General features: G+C 59.5%; 2 protein-coding genes across 2 annotated transcripts; both read right to left on the minus strand.

Moving 5' to 3' along the window:
* Positions 1–9,472: 9,472 nt before the first annotated feature.
* On the minus strand, positions 9,473–11,007 carry LOC124802837 (uncharacterized protein PF3D7_1120000-like). The gene is made up of 4 exons (XM_047263848.1): positions 10,675–11,007; positions 10,327–10,611; positions 10,070–10,282; positions 9,473–10,030 (listed from the first exon to the last, which is right to left on the minus strand). The coding sequence occupies exons 1-4, from the start codon at positions 11,005–11,007 to the stop codon at positions 9,473–9,475; spliced, it is 1,389 nt and encodes a 462-aa protein (XP_047119804.1).
* Positions 11,008–11,036: 29 nt separating this feature from the next.
* Positions 11,037–13,437, minus strand: LOC124802839 (golgin subfamily A member 6-like protein 22). Its single transcript, XM_047263849.1, has 4 exons — positions 11,986–13,437; positions 11,656–11,874; positions 11,315–11,611; positions 11,037–11,270 (listed from the first exon to the last, which is right to left on the minus strand). Exons 1-4 carry the CDS (start codon positions 13,435–13,437, stop codon positions 11,037–11,039), a joined length of 2,202 nt encoding a protein of 733 aa, XP_047119805.1.
* Positions 13,438–16,309: the final 2,872 nt, after the last annotated feature.

Raw genomic sequence — 16,309 nt, forward strand, 5'->3', positions numbered from 1 at the left:
AAGTCATGTGGTAGAATGAATCGTGCTTCACATTGTTTCCAACTTCTGGGAGAGTTCACGTCCCAAGAGTGAAACTTGACAGCAGTTCAGTGATTATGTGGGCAGCAATATCGTGGTATTCCATGGGCTGCATGGTTATTGTGCGAAGCCGCATTACTGCCAAAGATGTCCGCCCCGATAGCTGAGTGGACAGTTATGTAGATATAGAACTACCGACTACCAGGACGGCAACGGCACGTGATATATATCACATCTTGTCTCGACGATGGCCGAATAATGCCGTAGAGCGCCGCCAACCAACAGTTACGTGGTTAGTGGTACGGCGTACAGTGCACCACCCACACCTTGATACGGGAACGCGCGCACTGTGGTATCAGGTGGTAAATGGGAAATACGTGACTCGTTCCAGGTTGCATACAATTCATATGGCGGACGAGCCACTGTGTCCGCAGTGCAATGTTATAGACACTGAGGAGCATCGCCTGATATGCGGGCCTTCGGCGGACGTATGGTGTTTGGTCAACAAAATGACCGCCTTCCTCCTTCGGGTGGGGCCGCAAGCAATTGAACCACGGATACTACTTCTCCCAGATAGGACACATTATCCCCGAACAAAAACAAACGCAGTGACTTGGATTCGAGGTTTGACTGTGCGTTATCTTTTCCGAGACGGCAGTTAGAATGTACTCGACTTTTGGGCCTTACTACAAGAACATCACTCACAGCTTATGAGACATCCGAGATATCGAACATATTACGCTAATTTTTTAGGGAGTGCCTTGCTTGATCCCCCACCCAGTTGGGGTGTCCCGGGCAGGAGAATGTAATTGTTGCCTCTAAGTATCAGAACAAGAAAGGACCAGGACAGTGGAGAGGATCCACAAACACACGTGAAGACGTACCCGACACCAACGCGAGGCATAACGGGATTAGCGAGGTACGCGCCCAAAAGAGGAACGTGGTTCAAAAAATGGCTCTGAGCACTATGGGACTCAACATCTTAGGTCATAAGTCCCCTAGAACTTAGAACTACTTAAACCTAACTAACCTAAGGACATCACATACACCCACGCCCGAGGCAGGATTCGAACCTGCGACCGTAGCAGTCCCGCGGTTCCGGACTGCAGCGCCAGAACCGCACGGCCACCGCGGCCGGCGAGGAATGTGGTCCGTTATTGTTTTGTACTGACAGAAGCAGGGTACTTTTTCTCTATTATGTAAAAAGAAAGTCCACTTAGTTACTTTTCCCAGAAATATTTTATTTTATAAAAGCCATCGTCTTTTATATTTAAAAAATGCTAGAAGCAGTTTATGTTTGTTATTGTTACACCATTACGTAAAAAAAGTCCACTTATTTACGTTTCACGGAAATATTTTATTTTATAAAGGTCATCGTCTTATATATAAAAAAAATGCTAGAAGCAGTTCATGTTTGTTATTGTTACACCATAAAAAAAGTGGACAGCGCAAAAAAAAGTGGTCAGCATGACGGATTGCCGTTCTACGGGCCCAGGCTCGATTCCCTGCTGGGTCGGAGATTTTCTCAGGTCGTGGACTGTGTGTTGTGTTGTCCTTACCGTCATTTCATCCTCATCACCGGCACGCAAGTCGGCCAGTGTGGCGTCGACTGAAATAAGACTTGCACACGGTGGTCGAACTTCCTCGGACGGGGTCTCCTGAACAACGATGCCGTACGATCATTTCATATTTTTTATCGAATTCATCATCATTTCAAACCTATGCGGCGCGCAGGTCTCCCAGTGTGGCGTCGAATGTAATAAGACCTGCACATCTACATTTATACTCCGCAAGCCACCCAACGGTGTGTGGCGGAGGGCACTTTACGTGCCACTGTCATTACCTCCCTTTCCTGTTCCAGTCGCGTATGGTTCGCGGGATGGACGACTGTCTGAAAGCCTCCGTGCGCCCTCGAATCTCTCTAATTTTACATTCGTGATCTCCTCGGGAGGTATAAGTAGGGGGAAGCAATATATTCGATACCTCATCCAGAAACGCACCCTCTCGAAACCTGGCGAGCAAGCTACACCGCGATGCAGAGCGCCTCTCTTGCAGAGTCTGCCACTTGAGTTTGTTAAACATCTCCGTAACGCTATCACGGTTACCAAATAACCCTGTGACGAAACGCGCCGCTCTTCTTTGGATCTTCTCTATCTCCTCCGTCAACCCGATCTGGTACGGATCCCACACTGATGAGCAATACTCAAGTATAGGACGAACGAGTGTTTTGTAACCCACCTCCTTTGTTGATGGACTACATTTTCTAAACACTCTCCCAATGAATCTCAACCTGGTACACGCCTTACCAACAATTAATTTTATATGATCATTCCATTTCAAATCGTTCCGCACGCATACTCCCAGATATTTCACAGAAGTAACTGCTACCAGTGTTTGTTCCGCTATCATATAATCATACAATAAAGGATCCTTCTTTCTATGTATTCGCAATACATTACATTTGTCTATGTTAAGGGTCAGTTGCCACTCCCTGCACCAAGTGCCTATCCGCTGCAGCTCTTCCTGCATTTCGCTACAATTTTCTAATGCTGCAACTTCTCTGTATACTACAGCATCATCCGCGAAAAGCCGCATGGGACTTCCGACACTATCTACTAGGTCATTTATATATATTGTGAAAAGCAATGGTCCCATAACACTCCCCTGTGGCACGCCAGAGGTTACTTTAACGTCTGTAGACGTCAAACCATTGATAACGACATGCTGTGTTCTGTTTGCTAAAAACTCTTCAATCCAGCCACACAGCTGGTCTGATATTCCGTAGGCTCTTACTTTGTTTATCAGGCGACAGTGCGGAACTGTATCGAACGCCTTCCGGAAGTCAAGAAAAATAGCATCTACCTGGGAGCGTGTATCTAATATTTTCTGGGTCTCATGAACAAATAAAGCGAGTTGGGTCTCACACGATCGCTGTTTCCGGAATCCATGTTGATTCCTACATAGTAGATTCTGGGTTTCCAAAAACGACATGATACTCGAGCAAAAAACATGTTCTAAAATTCTACAACAGATCAACGTCAGAGGTATAGGTCTATAGTTTTTCGCATCTGCTCGACGACCCTTCTTGAATACTGGGACTACCTGTGCTCTTTTCCAATCATTTGGAACCCTCCGTTCCTCTAGAGACTTGCGGTACACGGCTGTTAGAATGGGGGCAAGTTCTTTCGCGTACTCTGTGTAGAATCGAATTGGTTTCCCGTCAGGTCCAGTGGACTTTCCTTTATTGAGTGATTCCAGTTGCTTTTCTATTCCTTGGACACTTATTTCGATGTCAGCCATTTTTTCGTTTGTGCGAGGATTTAGAGAAGGCTGCCGGACCAGCCCCGCAAGGGCTTCCCCGTCAATGACGCCAAACTCTCATTTTCATTTCACTGCCAAAGATTGTCAGCGTTTTGGCTGATCAGGTCCACCCCATGGCACGATGTTTGTTCTGCGTTGGTGATACTGGGTCGCAAGACGGCGGAGTCACAGTACACAGCTCACCATCCTTCAGGACTGCCATTGTGAGCACGAGGATGAACTGTCACATCACCCCTGGCCACCGCGGTCATAAGATCTCAATATTATTGAGCCTTTTTGGTCTACCTTAGATAAAAAGGTGCATGATCGTTACCCACCAATATAATCGTTATCTCAACTTGCCTCTGTTTTGCTGGAAGAATGGAATAAGAATCCCCTGAAAACCATACAGGAAGTATTTAGCTCCTCTGAGACGACTGTAAGCTCTTTTGAATGCCAACAGCTATCCTGCAAATTACTGGACATGGTAATGTATAGCGTTTTCGGTGTTTCCATATTCTTACCCACACCCCATAAATGTAGCTTTTTCTAACATTTTATTATTTGTTATTTAACAGCAACAGGTTTCTACGTAACAAAAATGGTTCAAATGGCCCTGAGCACTATGGGACTTAACATCTGTGGTCATCAGTCCCCTAGAACTTAAAACTACTTAAACCCAACTAACCTAAGGACATCACACACATCCATGCCCGAGGCAGGATTCGAACCTGCGACCGTAGCAGTCGCGCGGTTCCGGACTGAGAGCCTAGAATTCTACGTAACATCTATACTGGATGAACGATAGACAGGAAACGATAAACATTTAAATTTCTCGACATCGGTACCACATTGATATTCGGTCCTTTCTGAAGTGGCAACTTCCGGCCCGCACCTGGCTAAACTTGTGCTCATAATATTGCACAAAACTAACTTTCCCTATCCTAAACGGTGGTGCCGCTACATTTCAGACAGAACTGCAAATTACTGTGCTGTAACTTCAGTTGTTCGGCCGGTTATCACTAATTGACCAATGTTGCTGACTAGTGGAAGAGGTGTGAGATGTACGTCAAGTAAGAAAACATAATAGCTGTTTATACACGTCGACATGAAACAGCTGCTCACAGACGGCTGATGGCAGCACTAGCAGTGAAGCGTACAAAAAGGGTGTTGGGGAGACGCAGAAATGAGTGCAGTCGTCGTCGTAATGCGGAAACGGGGCGATTTATCTGACGTCCAAAAGGTCACGATCATTGGCTTTTGGAGATGGCTGGAAACATTTCCCAAATGGCTTAAGCTTTAAAGCATTTGTATGCTGCCGTGGTTGAAATATACTGCGCATGGCAAAATGGCGCTAACCAAAACCGGCGCCGAGGCAACTGCGCTGATCCAAGGACCTTATGTGACATGGGTGAACGACAGCTGCAGGAATCTGTACGGGCTGAAAGACATTCAGCTGATCACCCAGATGGACCACGGGGCTACCAATAGTGTTTTCCGAACGACAGGTTACCGAATATTGCTCCATATAGACCTCCGCAGTAGGTGCCAGTTTCTTGCACCATTGCCGACTGCTCTTCTCTGCGACGACGGCTGGAATTTGCACGCCAGTTCCACAACAGGACATCCACCAAGTGGTGACAGGTGGCCTTTTCAGACGACAGATGTCGTTGGCATGTCGGAAGAATCTAGGCCGGAGGAGAGAGTGTTATGGTCTGGGAATGTTATCAACGCATTTTCTGGGTGGCCTCGTCATTCTCGAAGGCACAATGTATCAGCTCAGGTATGCATTAGTCCTTGAGGGCCATGTCCACTCCTAAATGCTGCTTATTTTTCCTCGGCACGATGGCATTTACCAGTAGGACAATGCAATGTGTGACACGGCTCAAAGTGTACATACGTGATTCGAAGAGCTCCAGGTTGAGCTTACCGCACTCCCCTGGGCACCAGACGTCCTGGATCTAAAGTCAATCAAAAGTCTGTAGGACAACCTCGATCTGGCTGTACCCACCATGGGCCCTCAATGGATAAACCTAGCGCAGCCAGCCGCAGCACTGCACTGGAGCCAACATAACTCCACACCCTGTCGATGTCTTCCAGAACCTCACTGACTCCTTCCTGTACGTCTCTGAGTGGACCTCCCTGCAAAGGTTGTCACATTAATGCGATTGGGCAGTGCACTACTTTAAAACCAACTGATCACGTACAAAGACAGAGGAAATTGTTCAGTTAACCTGTAGTGATTCAACATCTCTTAACAGCTTAGTCGTCGAGAGGGCGATAAACCCTAATCTCTCTTCCCGTAGTGATTCAACAATAACTTGAAATGAGACTTTTATCGCTGACAGATATTTTCGACAGGCTTGCAATTCCAGTCTTGAGGACACTCACCAATCTAATGACTGAAGAAGACGTCGGTATCTTTATCAAAATTGCCGTAGAAATGTAAAAACGGTGACTGGAATGGATCTTGCAGTATACAGGATGTTACAAAAAGGTACGGCCAAACTTTCAGGAAACATTCCTCACACACAAAGAAAGAAAATATGTTATGTGGACGTGTGTCCGGAAACCATTACTTTCCATGTTAGAGCTCATTTTATTACTTCTCTTCAAATCACATTAATCATGGAATGGAAACACACAGCAACAGAACGTACCAGCGTGACTTCAAACACGTTGTTACAGAAAATGTTCGAAATGTCCCCCGTTAGCGAGGATATATGCATCCACCCTCCGTCACATGGAATCCCTGATGCGCTGATGCAGCCCTGGAGAATGACGTATTGTATCACAGCCGTCCACAATACGAGCACGAAGAGTCTCTACATTTGGTACCGGGGTTGCGTAGACAAGAGCTTTCAAATGCCCCCATAAATGAAAGTCAAGAGGGTTGAGGTCAGGAGAGCGTGGAGGCCATGGAATTGGTCCGCCTCTACCAATCCAACGGTCACCGAATCTGTTGTTGAGAAGCGTACGAACACTTCGACTGAAATGAGCAGGAGCTCCATCGTGCATGAACCACATGTTGTGTCGTACTTGTAAAGGCACATGTTCTAGCAGCACAGGTAGAGTATCTCGTATGGAATCATGATAACGTGCTCCATTGAGCGTAGGTGGACAAATCTAAAATGAACTCTAACATGGAAATTAAGCGTTTCCGGACACATGTCCACATAACATATTTTCTTTATTTGTGTGTGAGGAATGTTTCCTGAAAGTTTGGCCGTACCTTTTGGTAACACCCTGTATGGTTATCGTGTATGGAACTCACTCGAGAGTATTGTCTCGCGTTGGTGTGGTTAGTGTTCAGTTTATTGGCTGTTCCTTCATGAATGCACCACCCGTAGGAAAGCAAGCATATAGGCTGGAATCTGTTAAAATGGTTCAAATGGCTCTAAGCTCTATGGGACTTAACATCTGAGGTCTTCAGTCCCCTAGACTTAGAACTACTTCAACTTAACTAACCTATTTAAGCCTAACTAACCTAAGGACATCACACACATCCAAGCCCGAGGCAGGATTCGAACCTGCGACTGTAGCAGCAGCACAGTTCCGGAATGAAGTGCCTAGAACCCCATCGGTCACGCGGCCGACCTGGAATCTGTACTTGTAACTCGGAGAAATGGCACTCAAGCAAAGTTGGTTCATTTCTGATACTGTGATAGGTTACCAGGAGATGGGGAATGAATGAGTGAGTGAGTGAGTGTGTGTGTTATTTACATGTTCTAGCGATCATTTTAATGATTTTTTTATGGAAATGATGTGAAACGAGTCAGTTTACAGCATATGTACACATGATTAGTGTTAATATTAGCAGGCCGCGGTGGTCTAGCGGTTCTAGGCGCTCAGTCCGGAACCGCGCGACTGCTACGGTCGCAGGTTCGAATCCTGCCTCGGGCATGGATGTGTGTGATGTCGTTAGGTTAGTTAGGTTTAAGTAGTTCTAAGTTCTAGGGGACTGATGACCACAGATGTTAAGTCCCATAGTGCTCATAGCCATTTGAACCATTTGAACTTGTTAATATTAATGAACATATTTTAGTCCTACTCATGCAACTAAACTTTTTTTTGTGAAAGGATCTCTGCTATTCATTGTTCTGTCTAGTCTAAATCAGTTATTTGGTATGGTAATGAATTCAGCACTGAATATATACCACCAGATTCAGAGCCATCCAGTTCTGGGCACTGGCTTTCTTACTTTCCTGTTATTCTATTACTTTACAATTAACAGTTTCTTGTATTTGGATGCATTTACCAGCATAAAGTGCATAATGAACATAATGGTGGTTGATAAATTCTACATTGTTAGGTAGCGTGATAAAACAGCGTCGTAGACCAAGAAATGGCAATAAAAATAAAAAACTCCAAGCAACATTTTTCATGTGACCATTGATGGAAGAAGTGAAATACGAGCGCGCGTTGAAATTAAATGTCTCCGAAATTTTTTATTTGAAAACTCTTAAGGATTTTCAAATAAAACAAACATTATTAATAGTTTACGTTTTTATCCTTCATGACTACTTATTTGCAGCCCTCTGCCGCTAGAGGTCTCCGAACTGTAGTGTAACATGACGGTGTGTAACATAACTATGTCGGTGCCTGAGAAACAGTGTGCGTCAATAGAGTTTCCAATTCTAACAGTTCGTCCACATACGGAGCACTCACTCCTTCAGCACATCAGTGCCAGAACACACACGAGTGCTGTCTCATCTGCAACAACTCGACTACTTGGGGTCACAGTCATCGAACTTCCTGCATAGTCTCCCGACTTGGCCCCATTCGATATCATCCTTTTCCCAAACTTAAAGAACACCTTCGAGGACATCACTTTGATAGTGACGAAGCAGTGCAAGCAGAGGTGAGATTGTGGCTCTGTCAACAAAGTCAAACATTCGACAATAACGATATCAACAAATTGGTCTCTCAGTGGGAGAAAGTGTTCGTCTACAGGATAAATGTTGAGAAATAAATGTGTAGACATGAAGATTAACAATGGCTTTTGTTTTACTTGTGAAGCTCCCGAGTGTTTCGGGTACTTCTAGAGCAGCTTGCTTCACACACTCACACACTCACACATTCACGCGCTTACGTGGTCGCGCGCTCCCACACTCGCACTAGCACTCGCGCACGCACTCGCGCACGCGCTCCCGCACGCACTCGCACTCGCGCACGCGCTGGCGCACGCACTCGCATTGGCGCACGCACTCGCGCACGCGCTCCCGCACGCACTCGCGCACGCACTCGCACACGCGCTCCCCAACGCACACGCGCACGCGCTCCCGCACGCACTCGCATTCGCGCACGCACTCGCGCACGCGCTCCCGCACGCACTCGCGCACGCGCTCCCGCACGCACTCGCACTCGCGCACGCGCTGGCGCACGCACTCGCATTCGCGCACGCACTCGCGCACGCGCTCCCGCACGCACCCGCGCACGCACTCGCGCACGCGCTCCCGAACGCGCTCGCGCACGCGCTCCCGCGCGCACTCGCACTCGCGCACGCGCTGGCGCACGCACTCGCAATAGCGCACGCACTCGCGCACGCGCTCCCGCACGCACTCGCGCACGCACTCGCACACGCGCTCCCCAACGCACACGCGCACGCGCTCCCGCACGCACTCGCATTCGCGCACGCACTCGCGCACGCGCTCCCGCACGCACTCGCGCACGCGCTCCCGCACGCACTCGCACTCGCGCACGCGCTGGCGCACGCACTCGCATTCGCGCACGCACTCGCGCACGCGCTCCCGCACGCACCCGCGCACGCACTCGCGCACGCGCTCCCGAACGCGCTCGCGCACGCGCTCCCGCGCGCACTCGCACTCGCGCACGCGCTGGCGCACGCACTCGCAATAGCGCACGCACTCGCGCACGCGCTCCCGAACGCACTCGCGCACGCGCTCCCGCACGCACTCGCACTCACGCACGCACTCGCGCACGCGATGGCGCACGCACTCGCATTGGCGCATGCACTCGCGCACGCGCTCCCGCACGCACTCGCGTACGCACTCGTGCACGCGCTCCCGAACGCACTCGCGCACGCGCTCCCGCACGCACTCGCATTCGCGCACGCACTCGCGCACGCGCTCCCGCATGCACTCGCACTCGCGCACGCACTCGCGCACGCGCTCCCGCACGCACTCGCGTCGCGCTACCGCACGCACTCGCACTCGCGCACGCGCTGGCGCACGCACTCGCGCACGCACTCGCGCACGCGCTCCCGCACGCGCTCCCGCACGCACTCGCAGTCGCGCACGCACTCGCGCACGCACTCGCGCACGCGCTCCCGCACGCACTCGGGCACGCGCTCCCGCACGCACCCGCACTCGCGCACGCACTCGCGCACGCGCTCCCGGACGCGCTCCCGCACGCACTCGCACTCGCGCACGCACTCGCGCACGCGCTCCCGAACAAACTCGCGCACGCGCTCCCGCACGCACTCGCACTCGCGCACGCGCTGGCGCACGCACTCGCATTCGCGCACGCACTCGCGCACGCGCTCCGGCACGCACTCGCGCACGCGCTCCCGCACGAACTCGCACTCGCGCACGCGCTCCCACACGCACTCGCGCACGCACTCGCGCACGCGCTCCCGCACGCACTCGCGCACGCGCTCCCGCACGCACTCGCACTCGCGCACGCACTCGCGCACGCGCTCCCCCGCGCACTCGCGCACGCGCTCCCGCACGCACTCGCACTCACGCACGCGCTGGCGCACGCACTCGCATTAGCGCACGCACTCGCGCACGCGCTCCCGCACGCACTCGCGCACGCACTCGTGCACGCGCTCCCGAACGTACTCGCGCACGCGCTCCCGCACGCACTCGCATTCGCGCACGCACTCGCGCACTCGCTCCAGCACGCACTCGCACTCGCGCACGCACTCGCGCACGCGCTCCCGCACGCAATCGCGCACGCGCTCACGCACGCACCCGCACTCGCGCACGCGCTGGCGCACGCACTCGCGCACGCACCCGCGCACGCGCTCCCGCACGCACTCGTCACGCGCTCCCGCACGCACTCGCACTCGCGCACGCACTCGCGCACGCGCTCCCGAACGCACTCGCGCACGCGCTCCCGCACGCACTCGCACTCGCGCACGCATTCGCGCACGCGCTGGCGCACGCACTCGCATTCGCGCACGCACTCGCGCACGCGCTCCCGCACGCACTCGCGCACGCGCTCCCGCACGCACTCGCACTCGCGCACGCACTCGCGCACGCGCTCCCGAACGCGCTCGCGCACGCGCTCCCGCACGCACTCGCACTCGCGCACGCACTCGCGCACGCGCTAGCGCACGCACTCGCATTGGCGCACGCACTCGCGCACGCGCTCCTGCATACACTCGCACACGCACCCGCGCACGCGCTCCCGCACGCACTCGCGCACGCGCTCCCGCACGCACTCGCATTCGCGCACGCACTCGCGCACTCGCTCCAGCACGCACTCGCACTCGCGCACGCACTCGCGCACGCGCTCCCGCACGCAATCGCGCACGCGCTCACGCACGCACCCGCACTCGCGCACGCGCTGGCGCACGCACTCGCGCACGCACCCGCGCACGCGCTCCCGCACGCACTCGTCACGCGCTCCCGCACGCACTCGCACTCGCGCGCGCACTCGCGCACGCGCTCCCGAACGCACTCGCGCACGCGCTCCCGCACGCACTCGCACTCGCGCACGCATTCGCGCACGCGCTGGCGCACGCACTCGCATTAGCGCACGCACTCGCGCACGCGCTCCCGCACGCACTCGCGCACGCACTCGTGCACGCGCTCCCGAACGTACTCGCGCACGCGCTCCCGCACGCACTCGCATTCGCGCACGCACTCGCGCACTCGCTCCAGCACGCACTCGCACTCGCGCACGCACTCGCGCACGCGCTCCCGCACGCAATCGCGCACGCGCTCACGCACGCACCCGCACTCGCGCACGCGCTGGCGCACGCACTCGCGCACACACCCGCGCACGCGCTCCCGCACGCACTCGTCACGCGCTCCCGCACGCACTCGCACTCGCGCACGCATTCGCGCACGCGCTGGCGCACGCACTCGCATTCGCGCACGCACTCGCGCACGCGCTCCCGCACGCACTCGCGCACGCACTCGTGCACGCGCTCCCGAACGTACTCGCGCACGCGCTCCCGCACGCACTCGCATTCGCGCACGCACTCGCGCACTCGCTCCAGCACGCACTCGCACTCGCGCACGCACTCGCGCACGCGCTCCCGCACGCAATCGCGCACGCGCTCACGCACGCACCCGCACTCGCGCACGCGCTGGCGCACGCACTCGCGCACGCACCCGCGCACGCGCTCCCGCACGCACTCGTCACGCGCTCCCGCACGCACTCGCACTCGCGCACGCATTCGCGCACGCGCTGGCGCACGCACTCGCATTCGCGCACGCACTCGCGCACGCGCTCCCGCACGCACTCGCGCACGCGCTCCCGCACGCACTCGCACTCGCGCACGCACTCGCGCACGCGCTCCCGAACGCGCTCGCGCACGCGCTCCCGCACGCACTCGCACTCGCGCACGCACTCGCGCACGCGCTAGCGCACGCATTCGCATTGGCGCACGCACTCGCGCACGCGCTCCTGCATACACTCGCACACGCACCCGCACACGCGCTCCCGCACGAACTCGCGCTCGCGCTACCGCACGCACTCGCACTCGCGCACGCGCTGGCGCACGCACTCGCGCACGCACTCGCGCACGCGCTCCCGCACGCGCTCCCGCACGCACTCGCAGTCGCGCACGCACTCGCGCACGCACTCGCGCACGCGCTCCCGCACGCACTCGGGCACGCGCTCCCGCACGCACTCGCACTCGCGCACGCGCTCCCGGACGCGCTCCCGCACGCACTCGCACTCGCGCACGCACTCGCGCACGCGCTCCCGAACAAACTCGCCCACGCGCTCCCGCACGCACTCGCACTCGCGCACGCGCTGGCGCACGCACTCGCATTCGCGCACGCACTCGCGCACGCGCTCCCGCACGCACTCGCACTCGCGCACGCACTCGCGCACGCGCTCCCGAACGCGCTCGCGCACGCGCTCCCGCACGCACTCGCACTCGCGCACGCACTCGCGCACGCGCTCCCGTACGCACTTGCGCACGCACTCGCGCACGCGCTCCCGAACGCACTCGCGCACGCGCTCCCGCACGCACTCGCATTCGCGCACGCACTCGCGCACGCGCTCCCGCACGCACTCGCACTCGCGCACGCACTCGCGCACGCGCTCCCGTACGCACTTGCGCACGCACTCGCGCATGCGCTCCCGAACGCACTCGCGCACGCGCTCCCGCACGCACTCGCATTCGCGCACGCACTCGCGCACGCGCTCCCTCACGCACTCGCGCACGCGCTCCCGCACGCACTCGCATTCGCGCACGCACTCGCGCACGCGCTCCCGCACGCACTCGCGCACGCGCTCCAGCACGCACTCGCACTCGCGCATGCACTCGCGCACGCGCTCCCGCACGCACTCGCGCACGCGCTCCCGAACGCACTCGCACTCGCGCACGCACTCGCGCACGCGCTCCCGCACGCACTCGCATTGGCGCACGCACTCGCGCACGCGCTCCTGCATACACTCGCACACGCACTCGCGCACGCGCTCCCGAACGCACTCGCGCACGCGCTCCCGCACGCACTCGCATTCGCGCACGCACTCGCGAACGCGCTCCCGCACGCACTCGCACTCGCGCACGCACTCGCGCACGCGCTCCCGTACGCACTTGCGCACGCACTCGCGCACGCGCTCCCGAACGCACTCGCGCACGCGCTCCCGCACGCACTCGCATTCGCGCACGCACTCGCGCACGCGCTCCCTCACGCACTCGCGCACGCGCTCCCGCACGCACTCGCATTCGCGCACGCACTCGCGCACGCGCTCCCGCACGCACTCGCGCACGCGCTCCAGCACGCACTCGCACTCGCGCATGCACTCGCGCACGCGCTCCCGCACGCACTCGCGCACGCGCTCCCGAACGCACTCGCACTCGCGCACGCACTCGCGCACGCGCTCCCGCACGCACTCGCGCACGCGCTCCCGCACGCACTGGCACTCGCGCACGCACTCGCGCACGCGCTCCCGAACGCGCTCGCGCATGCGCTCCCGCACGCACTCGCACTCGCGCACGCGCTGGCGCACGCACTCGCATTAGCGCACGCACTCGCGCACGCGCTCCCGCACGCACTCCCGCACGCACTCGCGCACGCGCTTCCGAACGCACTCGCGCACGCGCTCCCGCACCCACTCGCTCTCGCGCACGCACTCGCGCACGCGCTCCCGCACGCACTCGCGCACGCGCTCCCGCACGCACTCGCACTCGCGCATGCACTCGCGCACGCGCTCCCGCACGCACTCGCGCACGCGCTCCCGAACGCACTCGCACTCGCGCACGCACTCGCGCACGCGCTCCCGCACGCACTCGCGCACGCGCTCCCGCACGCACTCGCGCACGCACTCGCGCACGCGCTCCTGAACGCACTCGCGCACGCACTCCCGCATGCAATCGCATTCGCGCACGCAATCGCGCACGCGCTCCCGCACGCACTCGCGCACGCGCTCCCGCACGCACTCGCACTCGCGCACGCACTCGCGCACGCACTGGCGCACGCGCTCCCGCACGCACTCGCGCACGCACTCCCGCATGCAATCGCATTCGCGCACGCACTCGCGCACGCGCTCCCGCACGCACTCGCGCACTCGCTCCCGGACGCACTCGCGCACGAGCTCCCGCACGAACTCGCACTCGCGCACGCACTCGCACACGCGCTCCCGCACGCACTCGCACTCACGCACGCGCTGGCGCACGCACTGGCGCACGCACTCGCTGGCGCACGCACTGGCGCACGCACTCGCGCACGCGCTCCCGCACGTACTCGCACTCGCGCACGCACTCGCGCACGCGCTCCCGCACGCACTCGCGCACGTGCACGCACTCGCGCACGCGCTCCCGAACGCACTCGCGCACGCGCTCCCGCACGCACTCGCACTCGCGCACGCGCTGGCGCACGCACTCGCATTAGCGAACGCACTCGCGCACGCGCTCCCGCACGCACTCGCGCTCGCACTCGCGCACGCGCTCCCGAACGCACTCGCGCACGCGCTCCCGCACGAACTCGCACTCGCGCACGCACTCGCGCACGCGCTCCCGGACGCACTCGCGCACGAGCTCCCGCACGAACTCGCACTCGCGCACGCACTCGCGCACGCGCTCCCGCACGCACTCGCACTCACGCACGCGCTGGCGCACGCACTGGCGCACGCACTCGCTGGCGCACGCACTGGCGCACGCACTCGCGCACGCGCTCCCGCACGTACTCGCACTCGCGCACGCACTCGCGCACGCGCTCCCGCACGCACTCGCGCACGTGCACGCACTCGCGCACGCGCTCCCGAACGCACTCGCGCACGCGCTCCCGCACGCACTCGCACTCGCGCACGCGCTGGCGCACGCACTCGCATTAGCGAACGCACTCGCGCACGCGCTCCCGCACGCACTCGCGCACGCACTCGCGCACGCGCTCCCGAACGCACTCGCGCACGCGCTCCCGCACGAACTCGCACTCGCGCACGCACTCGCGCACGCGCTAGCGCACGCACTCGCATTGGCGCACGCACTCGCGCACGCGCTCCTGCATACACTCGCACACGCACTCTTGCACGCGCTCCCGAACGCACTCGCGCACGCGCTCCCGCACGCACTCGCACTCGCGCACGCACTCGCGAACGCGCTCCCGCACGCACTCGCGCACGTGCACGCACTCGCGCACGCGCTCCCGAACGCACTCGCGCACGCGCTCCCGCACGCACTCGCACTCGCGCACGCGCTGGCGCACGCACTCGCATTAGCGAACGCACTCGCGCACGCGCTCCCGCACGCACTCGCGCACGCACTCGCGCACGCGCTCCCGAACGCACTCGCGCACGCGCTCCCGCACGAACTCGCACTCGCGCACGCACTCGTGCACGCGCTAGCGCACGCACTCGCATTGGCGCACGCACTCGCGCACGCGCTCCTGCATACACTCGCACACGCACTCGCGCACGCGCTCCCGAACGCACTCGCGCACGCGCTCCCGCACGCACTCGCATTCGCGCACGCACTCGCGAACGCGCTCCCGCACGCACTCGCACTCGCGCACGCACTCGCGCACGCGCTCCCGTACGCACTTGCGCACGCACTCGCGCACGCGCTCCCGAACGCACTCGCGCACGCGCTCCCGCACGCACTCGCATTCGCGCACGCACTCGCGCACGCGCTCCCTCACGCACTCGCGCACGCGCTCCCGCACGCACTCGCATTCGCGCACGCACTCGCGCACGCGCTCCCGCACGCACTCGCGCACGCGCTCCAGCACGCACTCGCACTCGCGCATGCACTCGCGCACGCGCTCCCGCACGCACTCGCGCACGCGCTCCCGAACGCACTCGCACTCGCGCACGCACTCGCGCACGCGCTCCCGCACGCACTCGCGCACGCGCTCCCGCACGCACTGGCACTCGCGCACGCACTCGCGCACGCGCTCCCGAACGCGCTCGCGCACGCGCTCCCGCACGCACTCGCACTCGCGCACGCGCTGGCGCACGCACTCGCATTAGCGCACGCACTCGCGCACGCGCTCCCGCACGCACACCCGCACGCACTCGCGCACGCGCTTCCGAACGCACTCGCGCACGCGCTCCCGCACCCACTCGCTCTCGCGCACGCACTCGCGCACGCGCTCCCGCACGCACTCGCGCACGCGCTCCCGCACGCACTCGCACTCGCGCATGCACTCGCGCACGCGCTCCCGCACGCACTCGCGCACGCGCTCCCGAACGCACTCGCACTCGCGCACGCACTCGCGCACGCGCTCCCGCACGCACTCGCGCACGCACTCGCGCACGCACTCGCGCACGCGCTCCTGAACGCACTCGCGCACGCACTCCCGCATGCAATCGCATTCGCGCACGCACTCGCGCACGCGCTCCC

The sequence above is a fragment of the Schistocerca piceifrons genome, chromosome 6 (assembly GCF_021461385.2).
Source record: "Schistocerca piceifrons isolate TAMUIC-IGC-003096 chromosome 6, iqSchPice1.1, whole genome shotgun sequence".
NCBI lineage: Eukaryota > Metazoa > Arthropoda > Insecta > Orthoptera > Acrididae > Schistocerca > Schistocerca piceifrons.

What these genes read in the sequence shown, in the direction of transcription:
- LOC124802839 (XM_047263849.1), bottom strand. Translation starts at nt 13,437, where the DNA reads ATGCGCGAGCGCGTTCGGGAGCGCGTGCGCGAGTGCGTGCGCGAGTGC. An exon ending in GCGAGTGCGTGCGGGAGCGC is followed by an intron (nt 11,612 to 11,655) that starts GTGACGAGTGCG and finishes TGCGTGCGCGAG; the next exon opens with TGCGTGCGCCAGCGCGTGCG. An exon ending in GCGAGTGCGTGCGGGAGCGC is followed by an intron (nt 11,271 to 11,314) that starts GTGACGAGTGCG and finishes TGTGTGCGCGAG; the next exon opens with TGCGTGCGCCAGCGCGTGCG.
- LOC124802837 (XM_047263848.1), bottom strand. Translation starts at nt 11,007, where the DNA reads ATGCGTGCGCGAGTGCGAGTGCGTGCGGGAGCGCGTGCGCGAGTGCGT. An exon ending in GGGAGCGCGTGCGCGGGTGC is followed by an intron (nt 10,612 to 10,674) that starts GTGTGCGAGTGT and finishes TGCGTGCGCTAG; the next exon opens with CGCGTGCGCGAGTGCGTGCG. An exon ending in GCGAGTGCGTGCGGGAGCGC is followed by an intron (nt 10,031 to 10,069) that starts GTGCGCGAGTGC and finishes TGCGTGCGCCAG; the next exon opens with CGCGTGCGTGAGTGCGAGTG.